Source organism: Apteryx mantelli, chromosome 2 (genome assembly GCF_036417845.1).
Source record: "Apteryx mantelli isolate bAptMan1 chromosome 2, bAptMan1.hap1, whole genome shotgun sequence".
In the NCBI taxonomy this organism is placed as follows: Eukaryota; Metazoa; Chordata; class Aves; order Apterygiformes; family Apterygidae; genus Apteryx; species Apteryx mantelli.
In genome coordinates this window covers 79,553,803-79,572,734 of record NC_089979.1, presented here as the reverse complement: position 1 = coordinate 79,572,734, position 18,932 = coordinate 79,553,803, and the positions used below count along the sequence as shown (strand labels likewise).

Sequence of the window (18,932 nt, the reverse complement as noted above, 5' to 3'; positions counted from 1 at the left end):
CTACTGCTCAAGAGCACAATGTAATAAATGCACCTGTTTCTCACTGGCACTCTAATTACTCCTTCCTGTATTTTGTCTTCCAGCATCTCCTTATCTTCAAATATCCCAAAAGTCTCACACACACACACACACACGTATTTTTTTAATTGTTGCTTCAAGTCTTTTCAACTTCAGAACTCCCTTGACAAGATTCAGACAGGCGCAAACAGTTTCAGAGGCACAATGTTGCTAAAGAAATGTTGGGGAAGACAACTTGAAGGTAATTTAATTCCAGTTTGATTTCTAATTTGTACTCGAGTGTTCTAAGGAATAAACAAGCTCAGTTTGGAACAGCGGAAATATATACATGTGCATAAAGGACCAAGAGACAGCAATATGGCCAAAATAAATCTCTTGTACGTGTATAACATGCCCAAACATCAAGACTAGGGAGGGGCTTGCAATAGACAGATTTAAATCACAGTGGAAAATATCAAGGCAGAATGTCAATGCTTTTGAAAATATCTGGGCTCATAATTCTATCTGCAATCATATATCACTGCTCTAATCCTATAGTTTACTGAGAATCAGCCACCCTGGCTCTGATGGGGCACAGCATCTTCTGTCAGACAACAGAAGGAAGTGCTGCAGTCTAGGTCAATTCAAGTCTTTTTCTGAAGTAACTACAATGATACCATTAGCCTACTTCAGGCCAACAAACCAGACTGCAACCAGATACAAAAACAACTTGCATGATGAAAGAGTAGCTCACAAGAGGAAAGGGACAGATGATGAAGATGCACTAGAAAAAAAAAAGCAACAAGTTGAACAATCAGAAAAGCAACACCAGAAAGCAGAGCGAATGTAGAAAAGAGAAGCAGAAGTAGAAAGACAGGACACAAAGAAGACAAGGAGGAAGAAGGGAGTTCTTCCTATCCTATTCAATCACTTCCCTGAATAACTCATTAGTTAGTGTTATTCAAAATCAAATTATTCAAAATTAGATGGGGGAATTCAGAAATATGCTGTCAAAGTAAATTGTTTTTGAATAAATGTTCTTACTCATATATGTCAGTGCTATTTACCATGCTTGCACCCCAGTAAAAATTCTCCTTTAATAACTACCTTTATTTTCATGTACAATTTGCAAATTTTTATATTATGAGAAAAGTTTCCATCCACAAGAAATTACAGAATAATGCAAAGAGCAAATGGATGTGTCTGTCTTTGAAGTACTGCTGGAAAATTAGAAGTCTATTCTCATTCACATTAGTGAATAACTGAGGTCTCTATAATCATGCTATTTAAATTCTGAATTTCAATACCTATCTCAGCCAGCTTTCAATAATACAATTCCTTACATATATCAAAACTCAGCCTAAAATTGTGAATATCAAAGAGGGAAATAAAAAGTTTAAAGAACAAGATGAGATGCTTACACCAGAGGAATGTTTGGTTCTCTTCCTACAACAGGCATTAAAGGAAATATTCCCAGAAGCATGCACAGAAGAATCCAGATCAATGCTGTTGTCTAAAAGAAACAAACAAACGGGATTTTTTGAGGTCATGTGAACAGACACTTGTCTGAACAGAGCTACTAACAGCTACTAGCATCTCCCACAGACAAAAAATCCCCTGCATCTATCAAGAATAAGATTAACTCAAAAAAAGGGCACAAGGTCATTCATATTACAGCACTTCAATTTAATATAGAAAAGAATCTCATTTAAACAGATGTCAAAATCGTATCAAAGACAATGAGAATTAAAGCTAAGCTTGTACTTAAAAGTACTTTCTCAAAGCATGGCCTTCACACACATTGCAATCACCAGAGAGCTGATGAGTAACCTTAAGAAGAAAAGAAAAAAACCTGTAATCTCATCAGAAGTTTGCTGCAGTTAACAAATCAACTATTTTCTACTAATACAGTAACATTTTCCAGTTTTTGAATCTGAAGGCCATTTGATTTAACCACAATAATCATCTAACTAATTTTCTAAATTCTATTTGCGCCAAGGGGGAAGTAACTTATTCTAAATAAAGAGATTATGAGCAACCTTGCTTAAAATTTTCAAGCTCAAGTCCGATTCTAGGGCCTGAAAGGAAACATTCAGTCACAAAATCTCTTCTGTGTCTACCTAGTTTTAGACAAGGGAAAGATCCTTGATTAATCTAATACAATAAAAAAAGGGAAATAAGCAAATACAAACCTTCCTCTCAACAGTTCTTGCAGAGCAAGGCTTAGTAATTTGACTCCATCTTTTTTTTTTTTTAATTAAAATGTTAATTTTACCCTAGAACTCTAGGTTTTAGGTATCTTGTGAAATAACAGAGGTTTGAATAAACTAATAGAACAACCATCTCACATATTATAGGTTGCTCCACTTCACATCCATACCTGTGAAAGTGGAGCTTTTCCTGGGAAAAAGAGCATAGCAAGCTGCCTCTGAGGAACGATGCATGCCATTTGATCGCAGACAATAAAGTAATGACAAGCATTTTTCAGTTATCTTCAACTTTTTTTTTTCAATAAATGATCATATTTATTAAATGGTGGCATTTTCACCAATCATGGATGTCAACGTTTTCGTCACTGTGACAATTTGATAAGTGACATGTATTTCATAAATTTTAATCCAAGTGTCTTTTAGTTATGATGTCACCAAATATTAACAAAAAACTGATAGCCCTGATAGCTATCCTGAAAAGAGGACAGAAGCATAAGTCTAGCCAAGACACTGGATTTCAGACTAGCCTGTTGGATTAGGATTATTCTTGCCTAAATGCACTGTTGACTACAATCCATGACAGCTGTCAGTCAAAATGTTAATCAAATCAGCAGATTTTATTCTTAAGCAGTCTCATGATTTGTCTTGTATAAAACTGATCAATCCAAATCATGTTGCATCCTCTCGCCTTGCTACAGGCTGCTCATCAGACAGATCTGAATAAGAACATGACTAAGAATCAGAAGCTGCATTCGGAAAGACATCAGTCCCAATGTCCTAAAACGCAATCAGCTGTCATTTAAAATGCCTTTTTTAGCAAAGCAATACAGTACCTTTGCTTGAACCCACAGCTGTGTGATCACTGGCCAGCCAGCAAAGACAAGAAGACCAATAGTAAGTGTAGAGCGGTAGAAAAAGCTGAAAACCTAATAAAAAAAATAAATCCAACAGAATACTGAAAAACAAACACGCTAATAAGACTTATAATTCCTCAAATGGATAAATGCAAGCAATGAAATACTCTGTTAATACATATGAATAAAATACTTACTAGTATTTCAATTCCCAGTGCACAAATCAATAGGAATCCCATAGACTGGCCAACAGGAAGTGACAAGAGATATGCAGCAAGGTCTTGAATAACATGAAGTCTGTTTAAAACAATGGCACAAGATAATTAGTATTTTAGCAGCACAAAAATAGCACAGGAGTTTATCTTAGAAGGGGTCAGAGCATGAGCAATGATTTAGGTATTGCTGATCCTGTCTGCAGCTAGGAAGCAGACTAGGTGATTGCTTGATGCCCCTTCTGCCTGGTTTTATTCGATATATTAAAAAAAAAAAAAAAAAAAAAAAGCAGTAAAGGCTTTCAGTTTCTTTCCCTCCTATTTTTGGCTCATCTTCCCTAGTATTTGGACAAGCCTCAGATTACTCTTTATTCAAATTGTCTCCGCGTTTATGAACATTTTTGGTTATGATGTGTTTAATGTCCATCATAACTGATAAAACATTCAGAAGAAAACACTCTCCAGTTAGCCTTTTCAGTACTTTATGAGGCAGCTCATTATCTAACTGCAGTTGGTTTCATTTTCCCTGAATAATACCTATTTGCTATCTACTGCATTGCCACTAGATTAGGTAAGCAATGGCAATCAGAAAGTACCAAATATTTTTGGATTTGGAACATTTCTCCAGGTTAAAGTAGAATCAAGCAAGACCTGTTTCATTATCAGAGTGCAATCCTGAACATGACTGGCGCATATTCTCCAAAAGCACTTGGAGTTCAGAAGACTTCACACTTTGCAGGATCAGACTATTTTAAAATTACTTAAGGAAAGGAACAACTTGTCCCATTTTACAAAAAAAAGTCAGCTGCCACAAGTATTTGCCCAAGGCTTTAGCACCCTTTTTGCTACGATAACCAAAGTACTGAAAACATTTTGTCTTGGAAAGACATTAATTAATTTTTGCTAAAGAGAAGACATTAGCTAGAACTGGAAGCTCCATCAGTCAAGCTGGAGACTGCTTTATACACCAAATGAAATATAAACCAGAGTATCCCAGAATGTCTCAGAAAACATTTCAGGAAGTTTAATAAAATTGTATCTAACAATTTTTCTCCCACTCTTTGGGAATAATTCAATTGTCAACAAAAGGAAACATAGATGTGGTTTTATAAAACATTCTTTGTAAAACTGGTAGTCTTTACTTACTCTTTCACAACTGCATACCATACTGGCACTGGTAATAGACAGTATACGTAATATGTCCAAGGACATGTTTGAATCAACAGGAAAAAAGCTATTATCAATCCAACAAATGCAAAACCGTACAAGAGAATAGTAGATTCCTGAAAAACAAATGGTTAGACAAACATTCCTGAAACAGCAGTAAAATGGTTTAAACTACACATTATTTTCTGCTTGTTAGTTACACAATAAAGCAAATTCTATTCTAACACAGCCACTCAAGCTGCTTTGTGTATGTGTACACACTGTTTCCAGCCAGAGGGAAAACTAATGGTAGAATTTAAAAATCTAATTCTAAATAAGTCTCCACATATGGTCCTGCAGCAAACTACACAAGCAAAGCACACCTGTACAATCTGGAAAATCCACGCATGCAACACGACTTAATTTCAACAGATATTTAAAATCCAGTGGAAGTCAGAGTGCTAAAAGTCTTGGGGGAAAAAAAAAAAGGATTCTTTTACATTTAGATACTAAGTATAGACTTGGTGTGTAACTTTTTAAGTTTATGGCTTACGGTCAAAATGTTTAATGAAAATTCCATTAGCACACCTTTCCTCCTCCTGCTTGAGCCACTTATAAGAGAAATAATTAAATTAAAATATAATGCATTAACACCTATGGAATAAAATGATTCTTCTCAGGATTAGGGACAGATTTTAAGAAGTTTTCTTGGGACAGCAGGCACTCTCACTTGCCCCGCACCGGTGTACGACAACCGTTCAACCAAGCTGTTTGGCCAGGCAGTGTCCTGTCTGCTCCATTCTCCTGAAGGAGGCTTACAACCAACCATCCACAGCTAAACATTTCTGAAGCTGCTCCTGATCCCACCAGTTTCCAGCCAAGTAGATTAAGCTAAACTAGTCCTGATTTCAATCTGCCACCAATGAAGTGAGGATGAAAACGAGGTCGACCGTGTAGGAGTTGCTCTGTGAGTCAACCCCATTCCGCCTGCTGTGAAGACAGGGCACTAGCTGAAGAAGTGGTGGGGACGCAGCTGCAGGCAGCAGTTGCCTCAGCAGTTAATACTACACCCTCACCACGAAGGAATTCCACGTTTGCACTGGTTTGCTGACACTGACTTTTTAAATGCTTGTGTTATTAAGACCTGCTATAGTTCAAAGGATGCCAAATTGCGCTAGAGATGCGGAAAAGAGATAGCCGCCTTACTCAAGGAAGGTAGGAACATTTGGGTATCAAAGTGTCACTAGTGAGGGAAGATTATGTACAGATTTTAAATAAACATGTTTATGTATTGCAACCTGACATAGCAAAGGCAGCCTCAGTAACTGAAGTCTTCAGTGTATTGTGTAGTTAATGACTGAAGAAACTATTTTGTTCTGTATGGCATTTCCATTTCTCTGAAGGAGTTAATTCGACAAATATGCAACTATGTTGTATAAGCTGAGATGACAGACACTCAATTAGCAGTTCACATAGGTTACCATTTTTCCTGTTCCTCACCCCACACTGTAACTGATATAAAGCTGCCTTGATCTAAACTGACAGCAAGTGTAAGTTCTAAATGATTTTTAAAATAGAATCTCTGGTAAGAAATGCCATTAAAGAAAGATAAAGTATGTTGTATTGAAAGCTGACCTAATGCAATTGTATTCTATTAGTTTTAATTTTACATTTGCTGACATACAGACAGAATGAAAATGTATAGATATTATATGCACACAATATAATCTGTCACAGAACGAGTAAACACACACAATCAACATTTTACTCCATATAGAGATATAAATATTATAAAATCCATTAGTTGGTCATACACTGAAAATGGAAGCCAGATTTGCATTTTCTGTGAATATTTAAAAATAGATTAAAAGGTTGGGCTTCTCGCTAAAACAACACACTACTTTAAATGAACAAAAAGTTTTTTCATAAGCAGTGTAAGAAGCCAAAAACTTTTGTAGATGACATGCGCAGGATATGCATTTTCATTACTCAAAAGCTCCTACCAGATTTTATAAGGCTGTGCTTTGCAGAAAATTGCAGAAGATTTGCTACTATTTTTTAAATGGTAGATTAATTTCACAGAAAAATTCCTTGAGTAGCTTCAATATTAGCTATAAACCAAATAACTTCCATATAAGAAGCATTAGTCTCGCACTGTGACTTCCTAAGTATTTAGGAGAACTAAAAATAAAATGGCTTCTACAGAAAAAGGTCTGTTACTACAACTAGGGAAAGAGAAATCTATAGACAAAGAATATAAGAAACCTCACTTTCTTCTACCAGCATCACAGGCATAAAAATTTTCTTCAACAGAAAGGAAAAAAAAAAGGTATATACCAAATTATTTTAGAAATGAAAATCTGACTGATTAGAAATACAAACTTTTTGCTTATTCTTGTTTGACCAAAATACAAGGTTTTCGCTTAATGTTGTTATTACTATGCCCAGTACTCAGTCTATTTCTTATAATTATTTTGTTCGTATCTAATGTAACAAGCATCTTGGATTATTTCTTCTCAGTTATTTGATGAAAGAAAACTTAAGTCATGGAGTGTAGCACTTAAGAATATTTTTCCATTTCAATTTTGTTTGATCATTTTCATTAAAGGCCAAGAATATTTCATTTCAGCCAGTAGTAAAAAGCTCAAGATTGCATAAGAATTTTCTCAGAGTAATTTAGTGAAGGTAGTAAAGATGCTAAGTGAGTGCTCATTCTCATTTACAATACCTAATGAAATAACTCCTTTTATTCTGAAAAAATTGTCGAAGTGTGGGTGGTTTTTTTTTTTCCTTAAGGCTTTAATCTTCCTCTAGTGAAATGTTAGCTTTTTTCCTGTTCAGTTTTGAGGTATCTCTCTTTTTTGATGAATGATTGAAAGAAAAATGAATTTCCTAGGATTTTGTACTTTGTGAAAAATCAAACCATAATAATCTTGTCAAAAAGAGCTTCCTTCATCTTTGATGTCTTCTGCTGCACTCTGCAAATCACAAGAAGCAAGACAGCAAGCTGATCTGTGAAACCACAGTTCACCTTTCTATTAGAATAGGTTAAACATTTAAAAAATGCCATGATGGAACTGCTCAACTTCAGAAGACTGATTTTAGACTGCCAAAGAGGACAGGAACAAAAGAATTTACATGCAAACACTTTTTGGCCTTATAATAAAGCATAAAAGACAAAACAGAAGCTTGAAGTAGTATTATATTAGTAGCAACCATTCTTCCAAACAACAGTGCCAACTATACCACAATTAATGAAAAAAACTGACTTCTGCTTAAAGATGGACCCTCTAATAGTTTTAAATCACTATGTTTGTTTGCATTTGCATTAATGTTTAGCAAAACGCAAAAGGACAGGAGGAAATAACAGCGCTCCAGATGTGGGTTGAAAATTTTGAGAAAGAAATTCTTCAGAGAAGAGCTGGGATGGAAGGTCATGAGAGCTTGAGGCTACCTGTACTTTCGTTGCAAAAAATCATGGTTTGACTCTGATCCAAAAACATCCCATTGTTCAACATTTACCCCCTCCAATGCATGATACCCGCTTGAAAACAGTATTGTATATTCAGACGTGCGCTGCTTAGGAATAATGATCCTAATTAATGAACCCAAGAGTGACACTAGGCAGAATTAGAGCAGTTAGAAAGCTTCACAGCTTGCCAATTTCCACATGAACTGGGCAGCTTAAGGTGCGCAACTCCCTCTCCCCCACTGAGAGATTGTGCATATGTATAACGCTGAAAACTGACAGCAAAATCACTGCATGTTTCTGACCTACCTTGTCATGACTTTGGGCAGCCTTAGTCAGATTGGTATGGGTCTTGATAATCACCAAAATCACATAAGCTGTCCAGCCCACAAAACCCATTGCAATACTTAGGCCCAGGAATAATCTGTCATAAGTATGGTAGTAAGACAGGCCTTCCAAAGCAAGGTTAATCAGGGTTTTGCACAGAGATACCTAGAGACAGACAAAACACACAAGCAGGAGTTTAGAATATTGCAAGCTCCACTCCACAAATAAACCTGACAGTAACCAGAGTTCAAGCAGCTTTGCCACTCTTGGCACATGTGTTGTCTGTGCATTCAAGCAGAGCATTTTGGCCAGCAGCTGCTACTGGCATAAACACTATGCTGCTTTGGGCTTCCATGGGATGTGATTTCAGTCGCTGCTTGGCTCTTTTGCCACCAACAGAGCAGTGGCCAGGAAGGACATCAGATCATGGAAGTGACACAGACAGCACACCTTGAATGCCACCTAATATACAGCAAGCTGCTTGTTTTTCCAATGAACATTTGGCCATACATGTTCCAGCAGGGGTGACCCACAAAGCAGCTATGCACTTCTGAAGGCACGCATTTAAATGGCAGGAGGATTAGGGATGAGGTTGAAACCTGGTTGCTCTCTGCAGCCTGAAATATCCCCTCCTGGAAGAGGTTCAGGAGTTCCACTTCAGCAGTGCCAAATACTTCCAGCACCTTGCCTAAGCATGAGAAGTAAATTCAGAGACTGAACTGGAGCACCGGGTTCACTTCCAAAAGAGCTGCTTTGGGCTCCTGAGACACAAGTCATTTGGACACAAGAAGGGTTGTGCTCCATCTAACCGCAGGTTCCCTAGCTCGGCACCTTTTCCCCATTAGTAACCATTTGGGAGATACCATGACAAAGACCATGGCTTTCCCACAGTGAGAGTCATTCCTTAAACACATATGTGCTGACACCTGTGATTTCCCCAAAGGTGGGAAACTCAGCTGTATAACTTGGTCATAGTGCTCTGTTAGCATTCTCTGGCTAAAAACAAGAATAGGAGCTAAGAAAAGTATAACAAGAAGTTGAACATACATGCTGATGCTTCCTATGTGTGTCCAGGTATCCACTAATTTTTTTTATTATTATCATCTCTGTTAATTCACTCAGTATGGACCTCAAGTCTAGGCACAGTTAGCGGAAATTTGATATCCATCTCCCAGGAGAAGCAATAATACTCTTTTCTCTTGGCACACTTCATTTCCAGTCCCAGCTGAATTTGAGCAAACCTCAATCAATAATGTGCCATTGTTCTTTATGACCCACAAAGTAGTATGGCACTTCAAAAAAGTAGAAGCTGTTCAGTGAATACGTCCCAGTCAAATAAGAGTCAGGTACAAGGAGCAGGCCAACATTATTTTAAGATGTGTGTCTCATTGACAAAATCCTTCGAGAAGAGGCCTTACACACAAAATACTTGAAATGCCATAAAGTTCCCCAAAATAAATGGATTACTGTATGCTGATACCATCTCCTTGCAGTTTTCAGATAAACTGATAGGACGCAGGCGGTCCTATTTAAGGCACAAAGGTGGAAAAAAATTCCCAGCAAAAACCAGTAGGAAAAGGTACATCAGCTACTGAAGCAATCACTAATCTGCCAATGGGCAAACACACTCAAGATCACGTCACTCTCCATGATACAAATATGAATGTGTATTTGCAATGAAAAGAGCTGCAGAGAGTTGAGGAGGCAAAGTATCTTCTTTGTCCCAGCAGCTAGTAACGCACCAACCTTTTTGCCTTCCAGTTCAGGGGGCTAAGGATAACGAGGGCTCAGGCACAAACCCACTATGTGTTAGTGATCAAACGAGTGATCTTGAACATGGTGCACTCAAGTGAACATGGGGTAAAATTTATATACAATCAACAAAACACTCCAAATCACAGGTTCTACCACTAAAACATATAAAATACTTTCTATAAGTAAATGTGTAACAGCCAAAAAGTATTAGAAAACAAAACAAAACAAAATCCCAACCCTGTTCCCACACCAAAACAGATCCATTGATTTCCACTGAGGTATTTCCAATATACGATGAGGTAAATGAAAAGGCATAAGGTATAAAATAGATGTAGCTGTTCTATGCATAAAATAGTAAATGATTCCCCTGGGAAACATATTAGAGAAAAAAGAGCTAAATCCTACCACATAATGCAAATATTCTTCCATGCATTTGCCAGATCAAATGTATCTGCTCAACTTTTCCATGTACTTTTTAACACAAAGGATAGTAACTAGACTAAACCTGTTAAAACATGAGATTTCTTTGTATCAGTTAGCTCTACAAATGATTTCTGTGAATATCAGAATACAAGCACTGCTGAACCGTGTCCATCTAGTCCCTGTCTGGCAGTGACTTGTAGCAAATGTTTAAAAAAGAATACAAGAACTGGGAGGTACAGAATGATTCTTTCTGCATGCAGCTCTCAGGTTCCAGCAATCTGAAATGTGAAATTAAAAACAACAACAGCTGGTTCAGGTAAGAGAAGAACAAAACAAAGCAGGATCTACGATGGGGCAAGATATCATACTTTTTCTTTTATGGAACTAACAGCCTGAGAAATATGAACATGAGCTATTTACCTTAGTTTCTCTTTGAATTTACCCCTTTTCACAGTGGAAAATGCATACGTACTTTGCATCTTAGTATACCGTGGAGCAGTAGCAAACAGTTCAAGAGGTATGAGAAAAATAGAGCAAGTCAGCACTGTTAAGAACCAAACGGCAGGGAATGTGAAATTCTGGAAACTTACAATGGTCATACATTCTGTGTTAGTAAGTGAGATGTGCATCAGAACGAAGAAAAAAAATTGAACAATTTTATTTCCTAGTTTAATTTCAAGTTAAACAAATTTAAATACATATTTACATATAATGAAAGTTCTAATAAAAAATATCTAGAAGGTAAATGGCAAAGACACACCTACCGCTTCATCGTACTTTTCCTGCTGAATATAGAGTCTTGTTTTCTTTAAAAGATTAATTTGTTCAGAATCAGAAAGCGGCCTGTACAACAAAATAGAGAGATACTAATGTTTCTTCTTTTCATTAACAGAGGAAGAGGTGAAAAAACCTACCTAACTTTGTAATCATAAGTGACTCTAGCATGAAACATACCAAAATATTCTGAACTTCATTAGAGGAGTAATCCATTCATCTACATTCATCTTCACGGACGAGTCAACATTGCTACTGTCTAATTTATCCCAAGATCTTTGTATTAAGAGACACTTCCATTATGTAGGCATTCCCATCTAATGTTACTGGTGAAAATTCTCCAACTTCTGCATTATTATGGATGATTGTTCTGGACAAGAAACACCGCACATACAAGAATTAAACGATTTAACTGATTTCATACTAATGGTTGTAAGCAGGTTATAAGCCTGTCAGCATAGGATCAATTGTTCAGGTTGCACACTTACAATAAATGATGCTTAACAATCTTTTCCTTGAAGAACAAGGGCTTGTCTCCTCATAAACAGGAAGCTCTTAAAGGAGTCCCCAAACCAGGGAATGATGCAGTTATTTGGTTGCACTGATGTCAGTGACAAAACTCCCTTTGATTTCAATGAGCTTGATCATCAGCCTAAATCACTTCTACGATTTTTCCCTTACAGGAAGTACTAACACCAAAACCAACCAAACAAACCGACTCCTACCAAAGAAAGGAGGAAGAAGCAAAGTCCTATGTCATTTTTTCCAAGTTAAGGACTGCAACAGGCAGAGGATCCCAGGCTTACTCTGGTCAAGTTATAAGCCACAGCACAGTAACTGCCACCCTAGGCAAAGCAGCAGAAATCATCACAGGTCACAACTTCGTATTAGCTGACATATACAGGCAGGGAAGCTTTCCTTCCTGCCTTCTTCAAAACATCTATCACACAGCATCGTCTTCCTCAGCATCCCGAGCACATGACATCCCAGGTCCATGCATCCTTTGCATGCCTCTTACAGAAATCCCAGCTTTGTTTTCAGCCATGCCAAATCAGGATCCAGTTCTGGGATTCTCACTCCTATTATTTAAATCAGCAGCAATTACCTGTGTGGTCACCTAGCTGAACCATGAGGATAGTTTTTGATCTTATATAAGCATGCAAATGCTTATTCCTGCAGCTCACACCAAACGCTTGGAAACCACTTCTGCATGCCACCCAGAAGCAGTTGATGTACCATCAGCAATACATACGTATTGTCTTTTGAGTCCTCATATAGGTGAAAGGGCTTCTGTGCCCGAACACTCTTAATTTTTTTTACTAATAGTCTCCTGACATATTTTGCTGTTAGTGTTGCTCTGAGTTCAGAGCACAGCAGTATTGTGCAGGAGTTTCCTAAAACTTATCAGATAGTGGCAGCAGCAAAAATTTATCTTACTTTTGAGAAAGGTAAATGAAATAGCCATAAAAAAAGTTTCACTGCCTTGAATCTAGAAGAGAATCTAAAGAAGATAGCTATAAATAGCAAGGGAGAGAGGAAGTCAATACACTCAATAACAGAAAAGGAATAGAGAGAGGAAAAGTAGTAAGGTGGTATGGTAGGTGTCTGACCACCTTAATTTGGTGGTGGGGCGGAAGGGGGAAGATTATAGAAAACAAAGATCTGAAAAGTAGCAGGGAGAATATTAGTTCATTCTGCGTCTTCATGCTATGTCCCTCTAAAAGTCAACCCTAGGGCTTCACAGGCCAAGAGCGAGAAGCACATAGGCAGCATGTATGGACCAAGGCTGATGATACTGCAAGTTAGAATCAATTCTTCAAGATAACTAACAAGACCCAAGTACCGCCTTAAAGAAATATATAATCCCTCAAGTTTTGCTAAGTTTCCTGGCAGTGGAAAGCGAGCAAAGAAACAAACCAAGGTGGGAGTTTTCACCATGTGCCAAGATTAATAGGAGGAAAAAAAAAAAAGGATATCTTAGCTTTTAGGCAAGGATTTAAAAAATCCAGAATAAATATTAAGCAGCTTTATTTAAGACTCAAATACATCTAAGATGTTCCTATGCGCATTGTCTCATTTTTATTATTTTACACCTGTACCATTTTCTACCGATTTTATCCTTGTCAGATTCAATGCCGAGATTTAATAAGCCAAAAAAGCCCTATTTTTATCTTTCACTTTTTATCTTTCCATACAGTCATTTAGCTATAAACCCTTTAATTATCTTTTTCTCAGTGAATCATTTTATTAGTAATGAAGAAGTTATAGCCTTTACCTATTCCTTCTTAGATGACAACTCCTGGGATCTCTGCACATTGTACAGTGTAACTGAATAAGTGGAGTTTTTAAGCAGTAAAGTTTCAGCAAGTCAAATACAGAATACAATTATTTTGTCAAAAGAGGATACCATTGGCAAGTGCATTGTTAATTTTTAACAGCCGACTAATATTGTACCACACATTTTATCTTACTTCCATATACATACTTTTCTAGCTGCTAAACTTACGATAATCTACAGATTATGTTTTTGCAAACTTTAGGAATACTACCAGAAACTAAGGACTGTTCATATGTACCTGTATCAAAATGCAAGTTTCACCTTGAATGCAGGGCTTGATGGTCTTCTCAGATATTTTTGTCTCCATATTGGACAAACTCTTACAGAGTGACAGGAGAATTTTGCATCTTGCAACAGGCTAGAAAGAAGGGTTATTAAATATTTTGATTATCCTTCCATTAAGGGATGGGCATAGTTCACCATAAACAGTTTATTACCTGTTGAGGACCCTGATCACTTGCTAAAGCTGGCAAAGAAGATGGGAGATTAAAAAAAAAGGAGTCCCTTGTTAGATGTAGCAAAAAGAGCAATGAGACAAGGCTGAGTCATATAGAAAAGTCATCTATAAGAAAGCAGAAGCCAAGAACTTCAAAAAAGGCAAGTCTAGAAACCCTGCAGGACTCTGACCTTAGCCCAGAGGAACATACAGAGTGGAGAATAAAAAGACAGAGAAATGTGTGCAGAGTACTTTGATTTCACTGAATTTCTGCACTTCCAATACTAAACTACCAAGTTGTCCTGGAACCTTTGCTAAGCTTACACATTTCTGCTTATTTCAGCAAGAATATGTTCCAGAACAAATGGCCTGTAAACTCAGAATAATCATAAGGTTGAAGCCATATAAAAGGGGTGTGCGACAGGTCACTAGGAAAGAAAAAACATCACAGAAGCGGAAAGAAAGAGGGGGAAGAAAACTCACGCAATCTAGGGCAGCTAGACACAACAGGATGGCATTTCCCTTACAGGCCAGCAAACGGAATTGGTGCCTACAAGTGAGGCTCTGAATCCTCAATTTACTCAGACTCAGGGAAACTAAAAATGAAATTCTTGTGTGCCAAAATCACACATGAAACACAGTGCACTGAGGGATGCGCAACACCAGAGATCTTTTTATTAAAGTAGCACTGAAGAGGATATCAAGAATATTTAGTGAGAATTAAGTGCAATGCTAAAAATGACTGGACTCAGCTCCATTCATATGCATTCACTATTGAAAGGTTCCCCAATAGCATAATATTACAGAATAAAAGGTAGTCAGGCTCTGGAGAAGGAAAAATAAAGCAGCAAATTGCTGAAACCTATCCTTTTGAGGCAGACAGTAAGGAACCACCCAAAATGAAGTAAACAAGTATCACCTCTGTTCAAGGATGATTAAGCATTATGGTTAATTTGAACTTTCTGAACATATGTAGGATTTCAGTTCAAGAGAGCAAACAGAACAAAATTTATCAGATGTCGTAAGAATTTCAACATCTAGAGACAAAGTTTAAGAGATACTGAGATCCTCATATTTCCAATCACCAGAATTCAAACTGGAAACATTTCTATAGGTTTTGATTTTGAATGTGACCAAACAACAAAACCACAACACAAATTTAAGTGTGAGAAGTTAAAGCCTGAACTACTCCTAGAACCACTGTCCACCATTTGAAATGTTCAGAATCCAAAACAGGTAGTGTTAGAAAAAAGCTTAAACTGATTAGAGTTACTTCCCCATGCTTTAGTATGCAACATGTCAGAGACACTACTAGTATGCCAATGTATTCTCAAGGTTAACACATGCTTACAAAGCAATTAATATTAATAGTAATGAAAAACAACTTATTGATCAGTATTAAAAAGTCCTGAACTCTGTAAGGAAACCTTTAAGGTATGTATGCTCTTCCCAGCTGCCCATCACCAAACTCCAGCTCTACCAAACACAAAACAGACTGAATAGTGAAATTGAAAGTCTTTTTTCTAAACCACAAATTTTCCAAGAAGTTTTGTTATCGCTCCCATTAATTGACAAATACATACAAAGAGAATGCAGTCAGTGGATTTAACTCCTGTCCTTTTCTTTTTTTAAGAATAAAAGTACTTGGAAAATGCATCACTTGTGCACTCTAAAGCATAGCTCTAAGATGTTTAACATTATGAAAAACAAGAGCTCTATGGTCACATGTATTCTAGATAACATATATGCATTCACAATAATATTGGGACTGTAAAGATTTAAAACTACATTCCTCTTAGGAAATGATGGTGGTACGAGGAGAGGGTAACTTTGTTTTTCAAGATGGCTATCAAAAATTAGCTTTCTAGTTCCAAACAGAGAAATCAGAGCTTCATCCATGAATAAACATAATTAATTATGTGACAAAACAATTGGGCTAATTGTGCAAGTGCTTTCAAACTATCCCTTATGAGATGCTAACTACCCTTATCATAAGTATACCTGACAAAATTAATCATTCATGCTTCATATAAAAAACACTATTTGACAGTACTAATAACAAGACCATGATGAAGTGAGGCTACTGCAGCAATCTCAAAAGGACCTCTGTCTGGCCAAAGATTCCTATTTATCATCACTGCATAGAAGTTTCCATCCCCAGCAACACAGGTAGCACAGTGCAGTCAAACCACAATAAAAATCTTAGAACAAAAGGAGACATCTTGCAAGTACCTCTGGATCCACCACTGCTTGTATGTTAATTTTATTATGCCAGGTTATTTGGGTAATGATTTATAGTCATTTTATTGTACAGTAAATTTTCCAGAATTATACTTTAAAAAATAGCCCCTTAGGGTCTGTAGTAAACCAACATTTATAATGCTCCAGATTTTATAATGAACATCAAGGAAGCATCACAAATGAGCAGCCGTGATGTACAGAGAAAAAAGCGGAGTTCTTTGCCCAGCTCACTGTCAATTTAAAATAAATTTATTTAAGCTGCTTCATTCCAACTCCCCCCTCCACGCCATTATGTAAAACTAAAGTCCTCATGCTCAAGGACTTTAATTTCTTGCAGAAGTACCCAATAATCTCTTCAACACAAACTCCATATACCTGATTGTTGTCATTTCATATACACGCACACCCTATCACTCCCTCTTATCTGTCTCACTTAGAACAAAACACTCTGCATCCTACAACCCCTTGAGTGGCAAGATGCAGAAGACACAGTGATCACATGCATCTGCCCCAGATCTGCCAGCAGCAACAGCAGTAAATCATCAGTAGCTGCTCAGCAGACTTTGATTTTCTATCTTTTTACAGTGGGAGGGTGGGAGAGAAAAACAACTCTTCCCAAATTGAAAAAGCTAGAGGCTAAGGCATCCCTTGAATCCCTTGACAGCCCCAACAACAGGGGGGAAGGCCATGTCGGTAAACTTCTCGCAAATGCCGCAAAGGGAAGACTTTCCCACTTGTTTTGCTATGTAGTCTCTAGCTCCAAATTGATCGGCAGTAGAAGAGGCATTAGACTGCCACCTTCAAAATATTCCAGCAACCTTCTCTGTCAAAAGACTGGCAGTCACAGATTCTTGCTCTCTTCTTAGGGAGAAGACTGGAACTTGGAAGCAATCAGTAATGGACATCCTAGCAATGGAACAACACGTTTCCAAAGCTTTTTCCAGAGCAGCACCAGACTTCAGCAACAGTCTCCTATGAGAGCTGCCTTCAAACATTCCCACCATGCATTACAGACAGCATCTCAAAAAGCAGCTGATGGGTGATGGGAAAGCACAGATATTGCATTGCACACTGTAGTTAATTTGGCAGAAATGTGATTGCATGCTTATTCCTGATCCATATCAAATTCATAGCAACATGCAGTCTGTGAGTGAAGGGACTTGATATTAATGATAGTGCAATCACAGACTAGCATAACCTTGTTATTCTTTTAAAGGTATGGTGCACAGGTAAAAGCAGAAGGGAATGCACAATATAAAGCCCTTCTACTTCTCCATCAAGAGCAGAGGATCATAATAAAAAAAAAAATGAATGGCAAGTGATGCATAGTCATGGGCTTATTTGGTGAACCATGGAAAAACAAACCAAATAAATATTTCAAAATCAAAGCCTGTAACCATGACGTTTACTTGCAAATGAACTTGCTGTACAGTACAGAGTACATGATGCTACTAGAGGCAATCAGGAAAAAAATCCTAGCACATTACAGTTCTATGAACTTTACCAAATTACATCTTTACATGAATTTTTAGTCATTCAGAAGCTGATCTTCCCATTTTTAAAATGTGCTCATTGCAGCTCTGTAGGAGATGCACCTACTCAAAGAATTGTTTTACTGAATCTACTCAATAGAAACTGAAAACACATACTATGGGATACAAAGACAGTCCTTTGTGTATGTTTTAGTGTTGATTGAAGGGTAAAATTTCAGAGATTAAATGATTCAGTGGGTAACTCAGTGGTACTTTGTCTGTCTAAATGGCTTTTTAATTTCTTATTAAAAAAACTTTCAGGAAAGGTACTAAAACTGACAGTCTTATGAAACTTAATTTTCATAATTCAGAAACACGATGCACTTAATTTACACATGAAAAATCTAGTTTACAAATGAAAAAAAATATGGCGATGAGTCAGTGCTTGTTTAAAGGAAAGGTATCCACAGAAGCCTACAATAAAGGGTTAAAGTCCTCTATCATTGCTTTTTAAAGCCCAGGACCCTCAATATTCCCTACTCTCTCTTCTCCTGCTATTCCACTGTCAGTTTTTCAGTCTTGTAGTATCTAAAAGGGGAGTACATTTTTGTGGTTTTTATTTCTAACTTCTGTGTTCCTCTTTTGAGTGTAAAGCACCCAGCCTAGCTATCAGTTGGTATTCAGTTATCTTTGCAAACTTTTATAAAGAGGGATTAGAAGGTACCATTGCGTATATCAGGCACTCTGAAGAAAGAACAGAAAAGGCGATAAGAAACTACTGTTTTAAGTTCCTGGGTTTTTATTTTGTAAAGCATAATGGAATAAAGGGAAGAAATGCACACTTTCAGAGGTCAAAGATACCAAAAAGCATCTTTATTGAGACATTTTGAAAACCCATCAGTATACGTAGGCTTTTGTATTCATATCTACAGACGTGCAAAGGAAGAAACTGCGGGATATGAATGAAACTGCAGGAAGTGGTCTGAGCAATAATGGTTTAATCCTGGACTGTCAAACCCTAAAAACTAAAACAGTCTTTCAATTTCCCACAAATTACTGTCCCTGATGCAGCATATTCATGTATTCAACAGCAAAGTGCCTTAGGATATTTATGTAAATCCTTTGGATAGTAAAGATGAGAGAAAAAGGAGCAGATGAGCTAACTGCCAGCTGCTGGCTCACTGAACAGAAAGAAAAGATTAGAATAGCTGGGCTGCACACTGCCGGGTTTGCATGCAAACTACTACCCCAGGAGCTGCGGTCAACAGGAGGCCAGCA

At 37.3% G+C, this 18,932-nt stretch overlaps 1 protein-coding gene across 9 annotated transcripts in view; it reads right to left on the bottom strand.

Annotated features, from left to right (window-relative positions):
* Positions 1–18,932, bottom strand: part of PIGN (phosphatidylinositol glycan anchor biosynthesis class N) — a 110,479-nt gene that overhangs the window by 34,946 nt on the left and 56,601 nt on the right. For 8 of the 9 annotated variants that reach the window (XM_067290961.1, XM_067290963.1, XM_067290965.1 and 5 more), the window contains 6 exons: positions 11,158–11,236; positions 8,198–8,380; positions 4,420–4,556; positions 3,259–3,358; positions 3,041–3,133; positions 1,419–1,510 (listed from right to left, as the gene is read on the bottom strand). In XM_067290961.1, the coding sequence (XP_067147062.1) occupies positions 1,419–1,510; positions 3,041–3,133; positions 3,259–3,358; positions 4,420–4,556; positions 8,198–8,380; positions 11,158–11,236 (684 nt within the window). The remainder of the gene's footprint in view (positions 1–1,418; positions 1,511–3,040; positions 3,134–3,258; positions 3,359–4,419; positions 4,557–8,197; positions 8,381–11,157; positions 11,237–18,932) is intronic. The other variant, XM_067290966.1, reaches the window with a different exon arrangement.